The sequence below is a fragment of the Montipora foliosa genome, chromosome 1 (assembly GCF_036669935.1).
Source record: "Montipora foliosa isolate CH-2021 chromosome 1, ASM3666993v2, whole genome shotgun sequence".
Classification (NCBI taxonomy): Eukaryota; Metazoa; Cnidaria; class Anthozoa; order Scleractinia; family Acroporidae; genus Montipora; species Montipora foliosa.
This window is the reverse complement of record NC_090869.1, coordinates 38,772,434-38,784,244: the sequence shown is the minus strand read 5'-3', so window position 1 is coordinate 38,784,244 and position 11,811 is coordinate 38,772,434. Positions and strand designations below refer to the sequence as shown.

At 39.8% G+C, this 11,811-nt stretch overlaps 2 protein-coding genes across 2 annotated transcripts; one reads left to right on the top strand and one right to left on the bottom strand.

Annotated features, from left to right (window-relative positions):
* Positions 1-4,440: 4,440 nt before the first annotated feature.
* LOC137968092 (uncharacterized) lies at positions 4,441-5,192 on the bottom strand. The gene is given in 2 exon segments (XM_068814719.1): positions 4,441-4,502; positions 4,505-5,192. Coding segments are annotated over 2 exon segments (750 nt in total).
* A 4,306-nt stretch (positions 5,193-9,498) lies between these two features.
* LOC137977618 (uncharacterized) lies at positions 9,499-10,895 on the top strand. Its single transcript, XM_068824905.1, has 2 exons — positions 9,499-10,203; positions 10,473-10,895. The coding sequence occupies exons 1-2, from the start codon at positions 9,540-9,542 to the stop codon at positions 10,883-10,885; spliced, it is 1,077 nt and encodes a 358-aa protein (XP_068681006.1). The 5' UTR covers positions 9,499-9,539; the 3' UTR covers positions 10,886-10,895.
* The last annotated feature ends 916 nt before the right edge of the window (positions 10,896-11,811 follow it).

Genomic DNA, 11,811 nt, shown 5'->3' with positions numbered 1-11,811 from the left:
ATTGGTTCAATTTTCTTCACTATAGCTTTAGATGCAATTTTGTAATCCACGCTCAATAATGTTATTGGTCTCCAGTTATATAAATGTGTTAATGACTCATCCCCTTTGGGTAATAGAGTCATCACACCTCTGCGCTGAGATATTGACAGTTGCCCAATATCGTAGGCTGCATTAAGGCCTTCAACAAGATCATACCCCACCAAATCAAAGAAGTGTTTATAAAATTCCGCCGTAAATCCATCTTCGCCGGGTGATTTTTCATTTGGTAAGGTTTCTAATATCTTCTGACACTCTTCAAATGTCAGGGAACCCTCTAAAGACACCTTTTCCTCGTCTGAAAGTTTTGGCATTTCTACATTCTGTGTAAACTTATTAAAACTTTCCTCTGGATGATCTGGTAATATTTTGGACCAATAAAGATCACTATAATATTGTTCAATTTTCGCCCAAATTTCCTTATTATCCTTTATGGATGCGCCCTCCTCAGTTTCAATTTCATTAATGACCTTTCGGTTGTAATTCCTTTTTTCTACGTTGAAAAAATACTTGGTCGCTTTCTCTCCGTTTTCAACCCAGTTACACTTAGCTCTAAATATAGTCGCTTTACTTTTCACTTCATAGATTAGTTTAAGTTCATTCTTAAGTTCGTCATATTCATTTAGTTCTTGATCCACGTTGTTCAAATCAGCGCTATGACATATTTTTTTATCCAACTTATCCAATCGCTCCTTTATTTCTCTTTCATGTTGTTATCTAATCACTCTGCAGTGAAACGAAAACAAAATAATTTATAACTTAGTATAAGGAAGAAAACACCACTCATAGGAGGGGGCATCTCGTTTATTGATCAGACATAACTTGCCCCATTTCGAAGATAAAGCACAATTTAAAGAGAACTATAGACCTAAGGAACGAGAAACTGAAAGAAGAGAATTGATGTTATCTTTAACATAGCCGTCCTTGGCACGATCCGATTTCCAACGACCATGTCGTTTAAACAAACGATCGCTGATGCCAGCGTTTGCAGCGGCGGAGGCGCCACCTGATCTTAAGCTATGTAAACCATAACTAGACTTAGGAAAACCTAGTTCAACTAAAGAATTAAGCAAAAGCTCCCTAGCCCTAGAATAGGATATAGGTCGTGAACCTAGAGAATAACTAAGAGTGGACTTATGATAAACAAGATTGCGAAATACAAAGTCACTAGAATTACAATTCAAACAAGCGAGATGAAAATAACGAGAAAGTATCGTATAAGGACAAGTGACAGTACCCGTCCTAGCCAAAAGAACTGAAGAACCATCCCTATATACGTCAGTCTTACTACTGGCAATAGTAATCTTAACATAATCCGAATTTTGGAAATTTACATCACAACAGCGCAACTTAGCTAGCTCGTCAAAGCGTAAAAATGCACAATAAGCAGTGACAAATAAAGCTGCAATTCGGAGACTAGACAGGTTAGCAGATGGCGAGGCATACTTTAAACAAATTGACGAAATCATCTCAGGAGTAATTGGCTCCTTTTTAACTACTGGTTTAGCTGAAGTCCGAATACCAGCCTCGAGAATGTTCTTCACCAGAGGATCTTGACAAGGATCAGGAAAACCATAGAGCTTATTAGCCCACGAAATACCACAAGATGCAGACTGAAGTACGGAAGAGCTTGTATCACCTCGAATAAGATGCTCTAGGTAAAGAGCGACGTCTAACGGCCTTGTAGGCAAAGCCGTGATCTCGGGGAAGCAAGATGCCCAGACTCTGAATTTCTGAAAAGACCTGGAATACTGATCAATGGTGCGTGGAGCCTTGGACTGCAATGCACGAGCCGGAAGAGAACTGGCAAGTCTTCGGAGTTCAGGATTCTGTAGGGTGGAACTAATCTGCGCAAAAGCAATATCACCTTGTGCAGGAAGAAACAAAAATAGAACAAGAATTTTTAGTCTAACACGGTCTACTACCAGCGGCGTCCAGAGTAAATCAAATGTGCAAAAACCCAGTGGCAAAACAAATAAACACACAAAGCCAAGTGGCAAACACTTAAAATTCCAATAACTGATAAAACAAAAAATACAATCTAATTGCTTAGATTTAATTAGCCCCATTAACACATCCAGAGTAAAACAAGTGTGTAAATGCCCAGTGGCAAAACAAATAAACACACAAAGCCAAGTGGCAAACACTTAAATTCCAATAGCTGATAAAACAAAAAATACAATCTAATTGCTTAGATTTATTTAGCCCCATTAATACATCCAGAGTAAATCAAGTGTGCAAAAGCCCAGTGGCGAAACAAATAAAACACACAAAGCCAAGTGGCAAACAGTTTAATTCCAACAGATGAAAATCACAAAAAATACAATCTAATTGCTTAGATTTAATTGGCGCCATTAATACGCAAGAAAAGGACAGACGAATTAAAATTATCAGAACCAAAAATACAATTCTTATTAACGCCGTGAACAAAAACTCGCTTCCCTTCAGCAACGTAAAGGAAGTCAACAATATAACTACGGAAAGAACGACCTTCATTAATGATGGATGGCCAAAAAATGGCAGACGGCCAATAAGGGACCACAAGGGCGCCTACGCACTTACATAATTTGACATGCTCAATAACTTGAGTGACAGTTCTCACCTTGCCAGCTATGACTAAGAGCATCTACACCCAAAGTGTTGGGACTGTAAAAGCGCGAATAGAACCTAGGCAACTTGGTATTTGCATAACTAGCAAAACAATCTACAGTGAAAGGACCCCATCGAGAATCTATTGCACGAAAATAATCGTTGGAAACACACCAGTCGTCAAAATCAACGATCTTACTGTAATAATCAGCTTTTTGATTAAGCGTACGAGGAATCCATTCCACTGACAACCTAATACCATGAGCAGAAGACAAACAGAAAATATCCTTAGCAATAGTATTTAAATGTGGCTTATTGCTCCCGGAATCTGTAATGAACGCTACAGCTTTATTATCAGTATAAAGCTTAACAGAGGAATTATGCAAAATGGGAGCAAAACTTCTCAACGCAAAACTAACAGACTTCAATTCCCTCCAAGTGGAGCTTTGCTTCATTTCAAGATCATCAAAATTCTTGTGGGGAACAAGAAACCCGTCGACCTCAACATAAATGTAAGAAGCGCAAGCAACGTCACTAGCGTCGGAATAGACAATGTGATGAGGAACATTAACTGGATAGACGAAAGGTCTAGAATTAAGTGCCCGAGCATTGGCACACCAATAATTTAATTAACTCAGAAATAGCTTCATCAGTAAGAAAAACCCCGGCATTCCAAGATGCTCTATCAACAATAACAGAATGCAATGCTTTCGTCATAATCTTGCAAATATGGCCAAAAACAAGCATACAGGAAATGATACGCCCGGTAACCTGAGCCAGCATCCTGGCAGTTACTACACGAGAACTAAAAACCTCCCCTATGGACGCAAGCAGAACTGATATCTTATCTTCAGGAATAGACAACAAGCCCCGAGCAAAATCCCAGTGAAAACCAAGCCAGCGAAGCAACTGACTAGGGATCCACATACACTTATCCTTATTTGGGACGAACCCCGAGCTAATTAAATCAGAATGCACCAACAAAGATTGTCGAAGGCAAGTATACTACCACATACTCCCAGACCGTCATCTAAATAAACTACAATGCGGAGGGCCTGAGAACGCCAATGCTTGACGAGGGGACGCATAACTTTGGTGAAAATATAAGGGCCCGTAGAAAGACCAAAGGGCAGGACGACAAACTTAAAATATTTCCGAACCCCATTGAAAACCCACGAAAAACCGAGAAATCTTTGATGTGTGGGGTAAATTTCAACATGATGATACCCAGACTTAATATCGAAAGAATAAGCCCACAAATTAGAAAGAGACTCGCCGATCAAAAAATTTAGCATAGACTGAGCATCCTCAAACTTAATTTTGGACTTATTCACAAAGAAATTAACATGCCTAAGATCCAGTATAAGCCTCTTCTTACCACTTGACTGTACAGAAACAGACAATGGGTTAACCACGTCAGGCGGGCGAGTACAAGAAACAATAGAGCCAACCCTAAGTAACTCCTGAATAGCGGATTCTACAAAATCACTCTCACCCAAAGCTGAGCGATTATTATTAAGAAAAACAATTGTAGGTCCCGTGAAAAGGGAATCTTATAACCAAAACTTAAGGTATCTAAAATAAACTTAGAGGCACCAATGCTTTGCCAAAAGGAAATATTAGCTTTAAGCCTACCCTTAACAATAACTTGACTAGAGCCTTCAAAATATTCTGCAAAGTAAGAATCAAGAGAAATGTGATCCAAGTCAAAGTCAAAGTCAGAGTACTTATCTGGACCCAATCGTGCAAGAACATTTGCCAAATCAGACGGTGGTTGACTTTGTAGACGTTGAACTGGCGGCAGTGCTGGGGAGACTAGCTCTTGTTTTGTAGAACAAAGGACAGGCTGGCGAATTAGACCAGTGTCCTCGCTGATTGCAGTTAAAGCAGATGTCAGAGGGCTGGACGTGTCGGGCGGCACGAAAGGCCTGATGAAAATAAGAGCAGTGAGCAGAAAATGGAAAAGACGTAACAGCAGAAGTCAAAGATCCAGGGACTTGTACAGCCTGAAAATCTCGGAATTTAGCAGCATTTGAGAACCTTGAAACACGAGATTTGCCGGAAGACTTCTGCTTAATCTTGGTAAACGCACGACGCTCAGCTGCCCGAAGTTTCTTCTCGTCTTCCGAATTTTCAGCGAGTTCGTCGTATTCATATTCTTCAACTGCAGCCCAGCCAGCGGGACTTTTATCAGCAAAGCGGATCAACTTAATGCGTTTCTCAAGGTCAGACTTGGCCTTTTGGAGATGTTCTTGAACAGCCAGCAGGTTTCCCTCGGACAGATTAGAGATAGCCAGATCAAGGCAGTCAAGGAGCTGTGTATTAAATTCAAACTGGATTCTGTTACCTTTAAATTGAAGTGAACTAGCTGCCTTAGAGTCTGTTTTCAATTTCTTTAGCTCTCGCCGAGTTTCCACCTCGCGTTCATCCAAGGAGCGCTTGAAATCGCCAAATGTTTTCTGCAACTTCGAATCAAGAAGGGAAGAAATCAGCGAGATCGTCTCGGAATTAGAAAAGTCTATCTGTTGAGGTTGGAATGATGCAGTTTCCAGCGGTGGATTAGACATAGCATGAAAATAAACTAAAAACAAAATTTCCGAAATGAACTGATCAAAAGCGGAGATGCCGTCGAAGTGACAACTCCTAACGGACAAACTCCTTAAATATTAACTACTTAGCATAAATATGTAACCTGCATGCCAACGAAATCTACATACCAGCACAAAACTATCTTACAATAACAACGTGAAAAATTATATTTTTCTAACCAAACTCGCCTTTCCTTTGGCAAAGGAGATTGTAACATTCCGGATTTCCATCTTGAGCATTTCCCAGAAAAGTCGCTTATCTTCAACATAAGAGAGTTTTTCGCGGAACATTGGGTACAATTCACGAATCTTAGTGCTATACTTTTCAGTTAATAAAGAGTTATTGAATTTCCACAACCCTGGTCCTCTGGGATTTTCTTTTGTCCATGTCAACAACAGATATATTAAATTGTGATCTGGTGCGATAGAGGGTTGTATGCCGACCTTTCTTACAAAGTTTTTCAAATTTTTGGAAATTAGAAAAAAATCTATTCGTGATCTCATCTTCAGTGCTTTTGACACGTAGGAGAAGTTCTTCGCATTTGGATGACGAATTCTTTGAATATCCATAAGGTCGAAAATGTCCATCGTAATTAACAGGGAGTTACAGTATGTGGTTGGTTTCCATGGGGCTCCACCACTTTTGTCCTTTTTCGTAAGCGCACAATTCCAGTCGCCTCCAACTATTAGTGTTGTGATATCCGCTTTGTCTATTAAACAACAGTTTAATTCCTGCAGGAACCGAAGCTGATCTTCTGAATTGTTTGGAGCATATATATTACAAAGAGATACCTTTAGACCGTTTATTTGTGAGGTAATCAAGGCTATTCTTCCAGAGTTGTCGTGAAATAGCAACTCTATTTTTCCTTTGACTTTTGGGTCAATTAAAATACAGACACCTCTGCTATGACAAGAAAACAGAAAATTGCCTTTTGATCTCTTAAATACGAAAAAATACTTCGCCTCTTGATTTGATCCCTCAATCCCCGTACATTTAAAGAAATAATACCACACCTTAGTTTCTCTTGCATGCAAAGAAGTCAGTAAAAAAAGATAAACAAAAACACGACAGCGTTAAAGCAAATAATAATAATAATAATAATAATATACAGAACGCCAACAGATCGATTTCTAAAAAAAACTCAATTTATAGCGTTATATACCCTCTCGAGCCGAAAAGATCTAAACGAGCTCTCTTTCATCCCCCTCCCTCCCAAAGACAAAAGAAAAAAAAGGATTTAAACAGAAGACATTTCAAAGCATAATAATAATAATAATAATCGAGATACCTAAATTTTCCAGTGGCAGTTATAAATTATTGAAACCGTTTTCATCAACAATCCTGCTCGGAGACCCTTCTGGGGAAGTTTTAACGAAAACCTTACCGTCAATAGTCCAGAAGCTATGAATAGCGCTATCCTGTCGCATTTTGGCTGCTCTGGCCACGAGACCTCGTCTATAAGCTGTCAAGCTTTCATTAATAAAAATACGTGATGACTCAGCGGCCGAAGTGGTATTCAAAAAACTAGGAAATATATCTTTCAAACCTATGTTCTTCAGTTTAGTTTTCTTCTTGTACACGTTCGTTTTAGTTTTATGGCTTATGAATTTAGCAATGATACAAGTTTTACCTTTCCGCTTGATTTTGTGTGAGATATCGATGTCAATTGAAGATATTTCTGCGTCCAGAGCTCTCGCCAACTTCAACAGAGCTTCATCTGTTGACACGTACGCCGATTCCGGTATTCCATAAATTTCCAGCAAGGACTTTCTACTGTACTGCTCTAGTTCATCCAGCTCAACCCACATTGTCGATGTATCATCTTGTTTCTCCTTTAACTTTTTCCTCGTTTGATCAAGTTCAGTCCTGAGTGTTTGATTTTCACTTATGACCTTCGCAAACTTCGTCTTAAGTTGCTCAATGTCGCAGCCATGTGACTGAAAAGTCGCTCTAAATTGCGAGAGCTCTTCTCTAAGATTAGCATTGTCTTGCAATATTGCTGCCACAGAGCTTTCCAGATTAACTAAAATATCTCGCAATTACGATAGCGTTGGTTCTTCTTGAAAGGACGCATCACAAGTTGCGGTTTCACCTTCTGCCATATTTCCTTAAATTTTCTGAGATCGAGAAGACTGAGTGTTCAGTTTTTTCACTTCCTTCGGCGATTCTTCCAAGGACCCACGGTCTCCCCTTTTATTCTTTCTAGTTTTCATCATTTAATTCGACTCTTGAACATCCCAACAAACGCGATGGAGGGAGGGGAAAATGTCCTACTCAAAAAACACCCCGCGCATGCTCCGCACATGATGATATTCTCTCTGTTGGGCCTTCACAACCGGATATGATCGGTCTTCTGATCGGTTTAGGTTTGTGGATTTTTGTTAAGGTATAAAAGATAGGTATTCTAGGTGGGCTGGAAGTTTGTGAAAGCCATTTAGCCGTCATGTCATCGATGTGGTTTCCTTGGTGAAGTTGAGTGACAATTTGATTCACTCTTTGTTGCGTGTCTTTCACCATAGGTTGTCTTAAGGGATTATAGTGCTCTCCGTTGTCGAGTAGCACTTGGGCCTCCTTTATTTTGTCAGTTTTATTCATGATGACTGTTGTAGTGCCTTTATCTGCCTTTTTTAGGTTCAATGCAGAGTTGTGTTTCAGTTCTGCAATAGCTCTAAATTCATTTTGTGATAGATTGTGTTCAGACTTAATTGTTTTAATTTCGGCTAATTGTACCTTGACACTTTCCAAGTAGCTTTCAAGGGCAACTGATCATTGAACCGGTGGTATCCAGTTTGATTTAACATGGAACGGGTGCGGTTCTTTGTTTTGACCGTGAAATATGTATTGAAGGCACATTCGTCTTGCAAACTGTTCGAAATCTTGCAAGAGTTGATGCCTAATTTTTCTCTCGTCTCTCACGGGTGTTGGAATAAACTTGAGACCCTTTGATATCACGCTGACTTGGTTGTCAGTAAGTTGGTGGCTTGAAAAAGTTGGTGCTTAGTTTTAGAAAAGCAAGGCTTGACATGTGCCAAGTGTGCAAGAAAACTATGAATAGAATGGACCATCTGATGGCTTTAAGAAAACGCACTTTGAGTCAGGATGACGAAATGCAGGATCTAAAATCTTTCAAGAGCACGCACCTCAGAGAAGGTGAGATTAGATTTGCATCCCTTAAATACGACATTACAGTTCTTGCATCAAAGGTCTAATTTTGTGTGAAGATTACGGTTCAAAAGGTACGCAATAAATAACGGAGAAGCTATGATTGCGTTATGTTATGTCTGATGTAAGAGGGATTTAACATTTCGTTTACGTGAAACAGCAAACGGCCGTCTGTTGCGCGCTTGCCATAAAAGTATGAAAATTATCTTATTCGATGACTCTTCTCTTTCTTTTCAGAAGTTACTTGATACACGATCGCCAACAGGCAGGAAATAACCTTTTATTTTTGACAAAACACAAGTTTAGAGTGACGTTTGTTTGTAAACGCAATACTTTATTGTTAAATGATTTCACGTGAACGCCGATAAAGTAAAAAAGAGAAAGATATTTCTATTTTATCGACGATTGCACAAAATCAATTACGGGTTTTTTAATCTTCGCTACCGAAATGCAAATTTATTTATGTTCGAGATGCCAAAAAAAAAAGAAAAGTTGCTGAGTCACAATGTCTAAAATCGGCACCCTAATTTTGAAAATCGGTCTTGTTGAGTCCTTATTATAGAGTAGAAACATAGGTTCAGACATAAAAACTAAAACAATTTTAATAATCCCGAAGAGCTTCAAGCTTGATCGGGACGCGAACCCTTAGCTTTAAGCGATCATGGGACAAAGATCAGGTCACTTTAGTTAGTTCATAGCCGTGGCAGGGGCTGGCCTTAAAACTAATGGAGATGATTCTCGTCCCCTTAAGGGGTCTCACGGTGTTTAGGACAACAATTCCATATTTTAAGCTCCTTATGTATCTTGTATGTTACAAGATGCTATCGGAATGCTACGAAAGAAATTGGTTCGTTAACTGACAACTCAAATTTACGTGAATGATGGACAAAATTTAACTAAGAATACATAGAACAACGTTACTCATGAATAATTCATGAACGAGGGGAGAGATTCACAACTGCGAGCGTCGTTTACTTCTTAATAGGGAGCTTAAGATGCGGACGTTTTCGCGGTGACGGCGAAGTGACAGCCCAGGTGGACTGGGCCAAGGGTTGCCGTTCTCGCGCCAAAATTAATTTGCTTAAGATTCTCATGACGGCGTCCGAGACTTCGTCGAGTACATCGGCTGTACTTTCTGAGATTCAATCGCTTTTGTTTGTAACATGGCCGCATTTGAAGATTTTCGACAACTTCTCATTCTTTACTACGACGCTAATTTGATCAACGATGAAGATTTCGTTCTCCTTTACGACATGTTTCCGTCGAGAAATCCAAGTTTTCCTTACTACGAGTACGCTTGCTTTGACCTGAATAACATGAGTGAGGCAGAGTGTAAGGCCGAATTTAGGTTTGAGAAAAAAGACCTTCCGACTCTGGCAGAAGCCTTGCAGATCCCACCTACCTTCAAACTACGCCAGGGAAGCATAGTAAGTGGAATGGAAGGCCTTTGCATACTCCTAAGACGGCTCGCCTATCCTTGTAGATTTGGCGACATGGTACCTCGTTTCGGCAAACCAGTACCGGTGCTATCCATGGTCACAAATCATGTGATTGATTATATTTACACCATCCATGGACATCGCATAACCCGGTGGAATGACGCACTGCTTAACCCACCTGCATTGGATACTTATGCTCGATCAGTTCACGCTAAAGGGGCTGCTCTCCAGAACTGTTTTGGCTTTGTTGATGGCACTGTGAGACCTATAGCCAGACCAGACGAGCACCAGAGGATGATGTATAATGGTCATAAACGGGTGCACGCCATTAAATTCCAATCTGTTGCCTTACCGAATGGATTGATCGCAAACCTTTACGGCCCCGTAGGTAAAGATCTTTTTAACTTGCTCTTATTTATAACTAAATGTCAGGTTTATGAAAATAGCAACTCAAACGGAAAAGGTACAAACATGGTTTCGGAGGGTAGTTGTTTCCCCCTTCAAGTGTCTGTTTTATAGTATAATCTACGACAAACGCCTGTAGTGATCAGGGCAATGAAAGGTTGATCTCATGACACCATTTTACAGAAGCGTTGCATGATGAAAAACAATGATATTCCATGAAACAAACCTAATACTTTTAACTTCTTCTTCCAGAGGGCAAAAGGCATGATGCAGGTTTGCTGGCAGAATCTGGTCTCTTGCATGACTTGGAACGCCATGCATTTTCGACAGGGGGTCAGCCTCTATGCATATATGGGGATCCTGCATATCCCCTCAGGGTTCACCTGCAAGGACCATTCCAAGGTGCTGCTCTCACACCTCAGATGGAGATGTTCAATGGATCCATGAGCTCTGTTCGAGTGTCAGTGGAGTGGCTATTTGGAGACATTTTAAACTATTTTAAATTCCTTGATTTTAAAAAGAACCTAAAAGTTGGCTTAAGTAATATTGGTAAAACATATGTCGTATGTGCTCTCATGCGAAATGCCCTAACATGCCTATATGGTAATCAAACCTCAGAATTTTTTGAATTAGACCCCCCAAGCCTCCAGGAGTATTTCAGGTGACCTAAAACATTCGCTATATTTATTCGGTTACTGCCTGGTCACACAACTGGTCAACACTTTCCTCCCAGAATCAGCCCTGGGGGGTGGGGGGAGGGGGTGGTGGTACTTTAGGATTTTTTGTGGGGGAGTGTCCTGCTGGGACCCTGGAATCCTTAATCTATACCAGAGCTAGTTCAGCTGAATTTTGCTACCTTCTACTAGACTTAACTTCCCAAAATCCCTTTGCCACTATCCTAGAGTAGCTTTTCGGCTAAGTTGCGTAAATTCAAACTTGTCGATTTGATTTTTAGTTTTAGTGGCAATTCCTGGTTTCCCTAATCTAGACTAAAACCTCCCCGCCCACCCCACCCCCCCTGCTTTGGGAAACAGCACAACCTATAAAAGATCATACATTGTATTATACAAAGCAGACATATTGTTCCACAAAAAATGAAAGCAGTTGTTACTATGGCATCCACTTATACGACAAATGGCATGCCATTTAGTTCAATGCTCAGTTGTTCAAAAGTCAGATAGTGTTATCCAGCACATAAATCACTATAACGATTTCTTTAGAGGAGGAGCACTTTCCGCCATTTGAACAACTGGGCCCAGTTTAATGCTGATAAAGGCAAGTACTTTCAAAGTTGAGGCATCTCTAATATCAAGTTTAACAAGGTATACATTGTTTACACAAATGTAAGTATTGAAGAAATCAACCTTTTCACAATACAATAATTTTTGTCAGTTCAAAAAATCAAATCAAATTTATATTTTGCAAGGTAGTCAGGGCTTTCAATAATCACTTGACTCAATTTAATATATGACATATTTTCATAGCCTGTATTCTGATAGGGTAATCACCTGATTGACACATGCATAATACAGCTAAATTCAAACTGGATCAATGAAACTAAAAAAAAATGTGATTATGATAATGATAACTC

Coding starts and splice junctions, on each gene's coding strand:
- LOC137977618 (XM_068824905.1), top strand. CDS start 9,540: ATGGCCGCATTTGAAGATTTTCGACAACTTCTCATTCTTTACTACGAC. Junction 10,204..10,472: donor AAACCTTTACGGCCCCGTAG/GTAAAGATCTTT, acceptor TTCTTCTTCCAG/AGGGCAAAAGGCATGATGCA.